The 12,109-nt window shown below is 39.5% G+C and overlaps 1 protein-coding gene across 5 annotated transcripts in view; it reads left to right on the top strand.

Annotated features, from left to right (window-relative positions):
- The window catches only part of LOC130929678 (disabled homolog 1-like), a 257,976-nt gene that overhangs the window by 220,825 nt on the left and 25,042 nt on the right, over positions 1 to 12,109 (top strand). For all 5 annotated transcript variants that reach the window (XM_057857060.1, XM_057857062.1, XM_057857063.1 and 2 more), the window contains one exon: positions 99 to 704. In XM_057857060.1, the coding sequence (XP_057713043.1) occupies positions 99 to 704 (606 nt within the window). The remainder of the gene's footprint in view (positions 1 to 98; positions 705 to 12,109) is intronic.

Here is a 12,109-nt window from a genome sequence, read left to right on the forward strand (position 1 = left end):
GTGATTAAAATAAATCTTGAAAAACAACAATGTAATCCTGACATGGTAATTTCGCTATTATTTCCTTTTTCATTTTCCCTTCTCTTTTGCCTCACCAGGTTATATGACCATGGGCCCAGTGCAGTCATCCCAGTGGGCCCAGCAGCCGTTTCATGGCCAGTCTCAGACTCTCGCCTTCCCCGTACAAGGTTCTCTGCAGGTTGCTCAAGTCCTTCCTGGTGGCCAGCCTATCCTCTGGAGCCAGGCTAACATATTCCGAGCCACCCAGCAGCAATGGGCAGCCATGGCAGCATACATGCCGGCCGAGACTATGAGTGTGGGGAGCCACGCAGTTCAGGCTGCCATGCTCCAAAGCTTAGTGCCCATTCCCACCATGTGCTCCCAAGCCTGCAACCTTTCCTCCCCCTCCTCAGCAATCACCAGCCCACAGCACACAGCTGACTCCATCCCGCTTCAGAGGCAGCTCAGCCTGGGAAAAGACAGCTTAAGCATTGATTTGGATGCAGGGGAAGGCCCGTCTACATTGGGGTCCAGTGGGATGCCAGTGAACAGGTGTGCAACCCCAGGCCTTGTTGACGCAACTGACAGCCTTGTTGGGAGTCAACTACCGTTGCCCCCTGCTGCTGCCACGCAAGAAGATGAAGGCAGTGACCTTGATTTCTATCGAATGACTTTAAGCGCCACTTCTCCATCTACTGAATCACGTGAGTGTTCCTGATTAATTAGCTGGATGCTAATAAACCAGATTTTTTATATAATACTTCTGTAAATATTTATATCACTAACACTGATTGAAAATTTGAACTCATGATGTAAATTATGCTTTGTTTATTTCGCATGTTGCCAATGGCGGCTGATGATGAAAAAAATGGGGTTGGGGGGCACACTTGCAGTCATTACTATACAGTGGACGAGAAGTGTCAGGTAAATGGCATATTCCGACTGTTTTGCAAAAGGGAAAAAAATACCACGAATCCCAATTGCCATAACGCGAACGCAAAATGATTACAAATGAAGCTGGCTAATAATACGGAAGCAGAGATGAAAACACCAGTGTCAGTTGCTCAAAACGACGACCCTGGAAGCATTTAGACTGGCCACTTAGTCTTTGTTCAGATTATCAGAGCCCTGTGGGCTTTGTAAACCAAGGTTGCAGAAATAAGACAAGGATACAAAACACCCATTTTGAATATATAACGTTTAACCATGTATAAAATGACAATTGTAGTAACATATTTTCGAAAAAGGGGTTACTATAATTGAGTGACTGAAGAGTCTCACCCAAACGGAAGGGCCCCTCAATGTAATAAATTTGTACCATTAGTGTGTGTTTGTTATAGCGCAGGCTAAAAAATTGAGAGCAGGATATAAGATTTTTGAGGTTTTTGGGCCCCACAAGTCAAAACTTGGAAGTGATCGTTATCTGAACCCGGAATCAACAACAACACCCCAATAATTGAATTTCAATAGCTTCACCAAGAATGTGAACAACAAAATGAACACTTCCCAGAAAACCAACTTCATTGCTCACCTGTTTGCTTGTATGTCCTCTATCTAGATCACTTGCAGAATCCTCATCCATTACATTTTCAGAATCCAATGGCGCATTTGGAAACTGCACACTTGCTCCCTGCAATAAAGACAAAACATTAAATTAATAATTAATTGCAATAATGGAACTACTGAGTCACGTCGACATACAATTTAAGGTGGTATACAAAGTCATGTTTGAAACACCCATTTTAAATATATAACGTTTAACCATGTATAAAATGACAATTGTAGTAACATAGTTTGGAAAAAGAAAGGGGTTACTATACTTGAGTAAATGACTGAAGAGTCTCACCCAAACGGCAGGGCCCCTCAATGTAATAAATTTGTACCATTAGTGTGTGTTTATAATAGAGCAGGCTCAAAGAATTTGAGGTTTTTGGGCCCCACAAGTCAAAACTTGGAAGTGATCCGTTAGCTGAACCAGGAATCGACAACAAAACCCCAATAACTGAATTTATTTCAATAGCTTCACCAGGAATGTGAACAACAAAATGAACACTTCCAAGCAAAACCAACTTCATTGCTCACCTGTTTGCTTGTATGTCCTCTGTCTAGATCACTTGCAGAATTCTCATCCATTACAGTTTCAGAATCCAATGGCGCATCTGGAAACTGCACACTTGCTCCCTGCAATAAAGACAAAACATTAAACTAATAATTAATTGCAATAATGGAACTACCGAGTCACGTCGACATACAATTTAAGGTGCTACACCAAGTCATGTTTGAAACACCCATTTTAAATATACAACGTTTAACCATGTATAAAATGAAAATTGTAGTAACATAGTTTGGAAAAAGAAAGGGGTTACTATACTTGAGTAAATGACTGAAGAGTCTCACCCAAACGGAAGGGCCCCTCAATGTAATAAATTTGTACCATTAGTGTGTGTTTATAATAGAGCAGGCTCAAAGAATTTGAGGTTTTTGGGCCCCACAATGAAAAACTTTGAAGTGATCCATTATCCGAACCAGGAATCGACAACACCACCCCAATAATTGATTTCAATAGCTTCACCAGGAATGCGGACAACAAAATGAACACTTCCTAGCAAAACCAACTTCATTGCTCACCTGTTTGCTTGTATGTCCTCTGTCTAGATCACTTGCAGAATCCTCATCCATTACAGTTTCAGAATCCAATGGCGCATTTGGAAACTGCACACTTGCTCCCTGCAATAAAGACAAAACATTAAACTAATAATTAATTGCAATAATGGGACTACTGAGTCACGTGGACATACAATTTAAGGTGCTACACCAAGTCATGTTTGAAACACCCATTTTAAATATATAACGTTTAACCATGTATAAAATGACAATTGTAGTAACATAGTTTGGAAAAAGAAAGGGATTACTATAATTGAGTAAATGACTGAAGAGTCTCACCCAAACGTAAGGGCCCCTCAATGTAATAAATTTATACCATTAGTGTGTGTTTATAATAGAGCAGGCTAAAAAATTGAGAGCAGGCTCAAAGAATTTGAGGTTTTTGGGCCCCACAAGTCAAAACTTGGAAGTGATTGTTATCTGAACCAGGAATCGACGACAACACCCCAATAATGGAATTTATTTCAATAGCTTCACCAGGAATGTGAACAACAAAATGAACACTTCCAAGCAAAACCAACTTCATTGCTCACCTGTTTGCTTGTATGTCCTCTATCTAGATCACTTGCGGAATCCTCGTCCCTTACAGTCTCAGAATCCAATGGCGCATTTGGAAACTGCACACTTGCTCCCTGCCATAAAGACAAAACATTATATAATTGCAATAATGGAACTACTGTGTCACATCGACATACAATTTAAGGTGCTACACCAAGTCATGTTTGAAACACCCATTTTAAATATAACGTTTAACCATGTATAAAATGACAATTGTAGTAACATAGTTTGGAAAAAGAAAGGGGTTACTATAATTGAGTAAATGACTGAAGAGTCTCACCCAAACGGAAGGGCCCCTCAATGTAATAAATTTGTACCATTAGTGTGTGTTTATAATAGAGCAGGCTCAAAGAATTGGAGGTTTTTGGGCCCCACACGTCAAAACTTGGAAGTGATCGTTATCTGAACCAGGAATCGACAACAACACCCCAACAATGGAATTTATTTCAATAGCTTCACCAGGAATGTGAACAACAAAATGAACACTTCCACGCAAAACCAACTTCATTGCTCACCTGTTTGCTTGTATGTCCTCTGTCTAGATCACTTGCAGAATCCTCATCCATTACAGTTTCAGAATCCAATGGCGCATTTGGAAACTGCACACTTGCTCCCCGCAATAAAGACAAAACATTAAATTAACAATTAATTGCAATAATGGAACTACCGAGTCACGTCGACATACAATTTAAGGTGCTAGACCAAGTCATGTTTGAAACACCTATTTTAAATATATAACATTTAACCATGTATAAATTGACAATTGTAGTAACAGTTTGGAAAAAGAAAGGGATTACTATAATTGAGTAAATTACTGAAGAGTCCCACCCAAACGGAAGGGCCCCTCAATGTAATAAATTTGTACCATTAGTGTGTGTTTATAGCAGAGCAGGCTAAAAGAAATTGAGCGCAAGCTCAAAGAATTTGAGGTTTTTGGGCCCCACAATGAAAAACTTGGAAGTGATTCATTATCTGAACTAGGAATCGACCACAACATGCCAATAATTAAATTCATCTCAGATTCAAAAGGAATGTGGACATCAACATGAACACTTCGTAGGAAAACAGACTGCATTGCCCACCTGTTTGCTCCTATGTCCTCTGTTTAGATCACTTGAGGAATTTTCATCCATGGGATTCTCAGAAGCCAATGGAACATTGGGGCACGGCACACTTGCCACCTGCTATTCAGATAAACATAATATGAAGAATTCATCACTGACTGTAAAAATGGCACATCAATGTCACAATTTAGGTGCTACACTGAATGCTCTTAAAAATACCCATTTTATATATATAACTGTTCACCAAGTACAAAATGGCTATGGTATTAGTACATAGCTTGGAAACTAAATGACTAAAGAGTCTCACCCCCACTTAAGGGCCCCTTAATGTCAATACTGTTTACATAAAAACCAATTCTATTCTTTGACTGGAAGTCTACCACAACATCCAAATGGATGACCTTACCTAAAACATTTACTACTAAAGTGAACACATCAACAAACTTAAACATGACTAAAATGTAGTAAAATGACTTGAGTTACAAAGGCATAATTTTCAAAATACTTTATCTTGGTTTAGAAAAGGTAAAGAATTACTTAAATAGCTTTTAACCTTTCCAAAGCTTTTGTCCTTTTAACTCACAGAGATAACTCCTGTGCCAAGAACCTTTGCGTATCCACTATTCACAAGGTGGTCTTTTAGTTGGTGTTTGGCACATGGCAAAGAACTTAAATAAAAATAAAAAAAATAAATAAATTCGATAGACAAGCATATATTGTTCAGAAAGGACCCATACCACCTCTCAAAAGATCTTTCAGTTTTACAAATTAAGAATCAAAATTAAAATGAATAGAAATCATGAGAATGCCCACCACAACAAACAAACCTTTTTGCGCCATGGCCATTTTGAAACACCATAATTGTAGTCTATTTCCGTTCCCACTTCTATCTGCTTAACAGAAAATAGGCACAAATGTGGCCTGTTGTTGACGACAACTTTTTTCATGATACAATTTGGAGATTTGTGGTTGTCGTTGACCAATCTTCCAAGGGATCCATCTTCTTTGGATGCATCAAGACTGAAAGTATAAGAATGCCCAATATATTTTGTAGTTCACATGACAGCAAAATTGACAATTGATCCTGATTGAGAAGCTTAGATTCCTAAAAGACCACACTTTTAATGATTTGCTAGAACCACTATGTTAGATATATTTACAAACCAGAAATCTAGCTCTCAGTCACTATTTATAAAATTAAATATTTTCAGGTCACGATATTTCTACTAGTACTGAACATGTAAAAAGTACCTTGTTCAATGGGCTGAGTAGAAAACACACCACGTCCTAAGAGAACACAAATTTCACATTTAGTTAGCTTGACACATCACTATTTAACTGAATATCAATTAACTGATGTTATGGCTAAATTCCTAAAAGTTTGAATTCTGGCCTATTCATACACCTTCTGTGTCATCTGACCGATGCATTGGGTCATGCAGCAGCTTTGCCTAGGCTGTGTGTCAGTTGACAAACAAATGAGATTTTTTTTTTTCTTGCTTCACGCACCATCTATCACAAATGGTACTAGAGATATTCCGTTGTGATCGCGCCATTTTTAAGAGGATCAGAATTTGGTTAAAAGGATCTTTTTTTTTTTTAACTTAAAAAATTATTGTTTTTCTGACACATGCTTGCACAGCCTCTCCCTCCTGCTGCTTTTTTGCTCAGCAGTGCAGTTTGCATCATGGTATTTTTGTTAAGTCAAGGTAGGACATTAACAAATATCTTTATTTGGAAAACAACAATTCAGATTTCTGCCAATATTTGGATATCTTACTGTCTAAACTAGCTTCTTAAGGCTTCAACAACTAATAATCAGTTGAATCGAATAATAAATTGGTTAGTTAGTAGCCAACGAATTTGATAATCGATACAGTTGTAGACTACAGTTAAGTCAGGAAGCTCTCATAAAATACTTTTTAACGAAATGGTCATCCATTTTTTCTTCATTGCTACTTACAACACACCGAAAACAATTTCAAGGTAAATTGTGAAGGTAATTGAAAGAAGTGATATTTATCTGACTAATCGTCCTATTAATAAATTATGAAATTTATCGTTAGTTGCAACCCGACTGAGAATAAAATATGCTGATCCTGAATGGGACTTATCTGTTTACCTTTGTTACTATCAATATATCTTTCGATGAACCACGGCTTATCCTTTGACGAGAGAATATAGGATGTTGCCTCATCAGTAGGTCGTGTCCTTGTGGTCCTTTGCATTTTGGCACTGTGAAAATAGTTTCTTAGTCATTAAATGGATGGCAACCACTCATTTATAATTATTAAATATATAATCTATACAGTGTTGTAATCTTACTTTAAAAAATAGTTGCAGTTACAAGGTACTTCTAAAAAAATACTAAAATTAGTAACTGTTACTCACTGGGGTACTGGAGCCATTCCCAGCTAACAATTTATCATTTGTATCATTTAACAATGTCTGAAAAAGCATGTCAAATACAAATTGTTCCTTTACACAATTTATTTTGAAGAATTAAACCGGCTCTCTTGTTGTAAGCTTGCGCCTGGCTACAGTACGTCGGCTCCGAGATGGAAATCGGGAGGAAAATCCACAGAAAGGTATTTCAAGTTAATTAATGCAATTCTCGTTTAAAAATGGTGTAAAAATGACCTTAATATTGACATTGGCGTAGCGTTTAAGCGTTTAAGTTCTTTATAGAGCGTCTGACTCGAATCGCTGCGTCCTAGAATAACATTTGTTCTTTGCTGATGTCACTGGTTGAAATTTCAGATGAGTATTTTGGAAAGAAAAGTTTCTGAGGATATGGGTCCGCTAACAAAAAGACCATTGTTGTTGTGGGGTCACGTTCAGAGGTGCCCTTCAGTTCTAAAGGTATTTAGCCGTCATGTACAGAGCAGTAGAAATAACTAAATGGTTATGGCTGGTGTTGTATTTTAATGTTGAGATAATGTTTTCAAAAACAATGAGGCAAGATCACAGCTGGCAGATGCAGATCAGGAAGGTGCATCAAGTCCAGGGAAAGAGAACTAAGAAAAAAAGCAAGCACAGGAAATCTAGCTGGGACCAAAAAGGACAGAAATGGCAATGTTCAAGTCCTTGCTGGACCACACAAATTAAGGTGAGTATTAAGAATCGTGCAACTATTATTTTTAATAATCATAATTGTATTGTTTAACTTAAGTTACAGTGTTGAAAAAGGTTCATTGTATGACTTGGTTTGGCATACTCCTTTTGTCGAATTTGCAATTAATTATTTTTCATCTCATTGAAACAAATCATTGTATTTTTTTTTTTTTTTTTTAAACATTTTTACAACTTTAAAAGAATCAGGAATGTAACTAGTAAGTAAACCACAAAGATACTTGTTTGAACTTAAATTTACTTGACAGGGTGTATAAATTAGTATTACAAATAGGGAATCAAATAGTTTTCCATTTTGTCAATTAAAAATCACCAATTTTTTTAAATGAATCATAATAGTTAAGGAATGGAGCCTTAGCTGGATGGCCTGGTCGAGAACAGCGACCGTTTTCAACATGCCCTTATCAAGAGTGAACTGAGCAAGACATTTATTTGGTCAACTGTTCAATGTACAGACATGAGCAATATAAGTTAGAGATGCTTGTGTGTCCTCATTTCCCAGATCTTTTTTTATTCTTGTGTACTGAGCTGAGGAAAAGGTGTTCCCAGGCATAATGCAAACCAAAAAACTGCATACTGCGTACTGAACCTTGACTTGCCCCACCCCTAATATACGTATATACTATTTCAATATGCAATATGCATCATTCAGGTTTAGGTCAATTGACCAAATATAGTAAAATAAATGATTATATTGTAGCGTACACTGCCTACTACCCATCATTAGCTGGGATTGCCTCCAGCACCCTCCGCGAAGATCAGCGGCACAGAAAATGAATGAATGAATGAATATTGTAGCGTCTGCAAGGACACCACCAACTTGGTGATGATAATGCACACACAGCTGGAAAACAGATTATTTCAATTAATTGTACCCACATGGATGCCACTAACTATGTAAAAAAAAAAATCAAAGTAAAAGGAAATATGTAGTTGTATGCATATAAAATAAAAGCAAAACAACTAAATTCATTTCCTAGAATTTTATCAACAGAATGTACCATTCTGCTTCCAAGTTCAAATGGATTGGACGTCTTGCCGTCACTAGCAGTCAATCATTTAATAAGTACCTTTTTAAGTTCCTGTAGGCCTAAGCACAAGGACGCTAACATGATTAGCAGCCAACCCTCTCATGTTCACATAAAATCCTATTTCTCTTGCTTAGCTGCTTATGAGCATGACACAAGGTAAATATGATTGGAAACCATTCTTAACCGCAACATAATACTAAAATTTGCAGATACAACACAATTTAACGAACATTAAAGCTAGCGCGAGGACGCTGACATTAAAAGCTAGCAGGAGGACGACGCCATCATTAAAAGCAAGCGCGAAGACGACGCCATCATTGATTAAAAGCTAGCGCGAGGAAGCAAGCATTTAAAGCTAGCGCGACGAAGCTAGCATTAAAACTAAAGCAGGTCAATAAAATGTTATGAGTTGAGTGTAGCAAACATTTGTTTGATAGATACCCAATTAAACCAAGTAAATGTGAGTTAAACTTGCCTGTGGTAATGCAGACGTGTGTCCATTCATCATCAGGAGTCAGATGTAAAGTGATTGCAGGTGTCCAATGCAAAAAAAAAGTCGGCGCTGTTTGTCGGCCATTTAATACTTGTTGACCTTGAACCTAATTGGTTATTTACAGATCATGAGGTGAAGCAGAAAGCATTGACCATATCACGTGTCTGTCAGGGCGTGTCTCATTGGCTAAAGGGATGCACACTCTTGTAAGGTGTGTGTGCCTGCAGAATCCCCAAGTGCCACATGGGGTGCCAGAGAGAGGAAAAATTCATACCCAATTTTCACACAGATTTTCGATTTTTATTACCATCTGGGCCAAGCAAAAAAAAAGCATGAGGCATATATGGGAGTTGCTTCTGAGCTCATTTAAAGCAAGAAACCATGTGGGGTCCGGCATTTTGGTCCCCACAACGTCTCTGGGCCCCATATTGTTGGTGTAATCCTCAAGGCTGAGCCCCACAAAGTAACATTTACAAGAGCACACACACAAAAAGGGACGGGGGTTATGCGCTACTTGTTTTTCACTTATCGCGGGTTCTGGTCCCTATTAACCGCGAAAAACAATGGAATACTGTACACTGTGGTCATGATGAGTCATCCAAAGTCTTTCCAAACAGCTATTCAAGTCATCTAGTGAAAAATTCTTTAAAAAATATATAATATCGCAATAAATCGCAAACCCCCCAAAAATCGCAGCAATAGTTTTTTTCCAATATCATTCAGGCCTTGTACCAAGGCCAAAGACTGTGCTGCAAAATCTGGGAACCCAGACGCGGAACTAGCAGAGAAGCGAAAGTTTTGAAGCTCAGATTCTCTCCCACCACTCAAACCTTCACCAACTTCTGACGCCAACGCACTCACCGTGAAGGTAGAGGACATGTGACGTGTGATCCATGCTGTCAACCCCACAAGTGCCTCAGGACTGGATGGAATAACAGGAGGAATACTCAAGGCAGATGCTGACCTACTAGCAACAGTCTTCACAGAAATTCTTCAAGCTGTCACTGGAACACGGCATCATTCCAACCGGGCTAAAATCTGTCACCATCATCATTGTCCACAAAAAGTCACCCACAAAAAAACCTCCAAGAGAGTCATCCTGGATTTCTGGCAGCACAAAACACGACTCCCCCTGTACGAAAGCGTGGAGCAAGTGGAGTCCTTCAAATTCTTGGGGTCCACATCTCTGCTGACCTCTTCTGGACAATCAAAACCACCACACTCGTTAAGAAGGGGCATCAAAGGCTACACTCCTTGAGAGAGCTCAGTAAGGAGCAACTCCAAACCAACCTAATGGTAACCTGCTACCAGTCATCCATTGAGAGCCTGCTCAATTGAGCAATGTCAGTGTGGCACTCAAGCTGCACAGAAGCATGACAGGAGAAGACTGCGAAGGGTGATCAAAACAGCACAAAAGGTCATGAGCCGTCCCCTTCCTCCCTTGTCCACCATCTACAACTCTCAGTGCCTAGGAAGGGCAAGGAGCATCACATAATATTATACATACCCAGCTTCCACCTCTTTATCCCGTTGTAAGGGTCTTTGAGCATTGGTAAAAGCGCTCTACAAATAAAAATGTATTATTATCATCATTATTATTATTATTATTTGCCCTCCGGCAGGTGCTACAGGGCTGTAACAGCCAAAACAAACGGACGGACAATTTCTTTCCTAGAGCTGTCACCATATTCAATTCAAGTGTGTACTGATATGACACTGCCATTACGGTGGTAATGCAACAACATTGTCACATACATGTTACTGAGAAATATGTTCTCAGACACTTGTCTCAATCTTGGTACTGCATGTGCAATATTTGCACAGTTACATTAAAGCATTTTTGCACTGTTACATCAATACCTTGGCAGGGTAACCCATGGCAAACAGGTCATAGGTGAGGGGCCAGACTAAGCATGGCTCAGAAGACCCCTTATGAAGAAAAAAAAATTGATCCAGGTTTCCCCTGCTCAGACGCGGGTTACGGGAGTCCCCCTTTGGAGCCAGGCAGGGTGGTGGGGCACGAAGGCGAGCATCTGGTGCCCGGGCCTGTACCCATGGGGTCCGGCTGGGCACAGCCCGAAAAGACAACGTGGGTCCTGTTTTATCTTGTCTCGAATAAATAGAATTCGAGTGCCGTGTTCAACTTTTTATTTATGGCATTTTAGCGAACTCCAAGCCAACGGTCTGACTATAATGCAGCGCTGTTTATTCTAGCATCAGCGGCCTTCTGGCTCACAATCGCCACATAGATCCAACAATACAGCAGTATAGATCCAACAGTGCCACAACATAGAATAACTTTATATCACATCTTCCCCATCAACAATAAAACATTTTTTTTAGAACTCTTACAAACACAACTATCACTAATAGACTAAACATTAAATTTGTTCAATCACACCCTCTTTGGGGCTATCACAGTTCTTTTGGACCTTCTTAGACCACTGGGCTCTGCAGGTTGTTCGACTGCATGTCCTGCCTCTGACGTGGTCTCGGGAGCAACAGGGCTGGTAGGAGGAATTGTTTCTCTGACTAGCAACTCAGCGGGCTCAGAGGGAGGTATGTGTAGCAAATGTCGTCTATTCCTTGGTGTAAATTACGCCTACAGGAGTCAAGACTACATATGACCTGGGTGCCACATTTTCACGACTTGTGCCTTAACATTCCATCCTTTACCGTCATGTATTCTGACATTGTCCCTGGGACGTAGCCGCCTCCGAGCCCTGGACCCCTTGTTATAATACAGTTTCTGATTTTCCATGATATTGTTTCTAGCCAACAACACGTCATCACGCATGTCAGTTTTGGACTGGACCAGACACGGTAACCTCGTTTTCAGTTTTCTGTTAAACATCAGCTCCGCTGGGGATTTTCGTAATTTTATTGGCGGGTCTCTGTAGTTCAACAGAGCTAAATAGGGATCAGAGTTTGATTCCTGTGCTTTTGAAATCAAATTCTTTATGACTTTGACACCGTTTTCAACTAATCCATTAGACTGTGGATAGAGCTGGCTAAATGTAACATGTTCAAACCATAGTCCTTCGCAAAGTCCCTAAATAATTGGCATCGAAACAGAGGTCAATTGTCCGTCGTTACTACTGATGGAATTCCATGACATGCGAAGAATGACTTGATGTGGCTCATCACAGTGTTAGCAGTGGTGTCTT

Source organism: Corythoichthys intestinalis, chromosome 14, assembly GCF_030265065.1.
Source record: "Corythoichthys intestinalis isolate RoL2023-P3 chromosome 14, ASM3026506v1, whole genome shotgun sequence".
In the NCBI taxonomy this organism is placed as follows: domain Eukaryota; kingdom Metazoa; phylum Chordata; class Actinopteri; order Syngnathiformes; family Syngnathidae; genus Corythoichthys; species Corythoichthys intestinalis.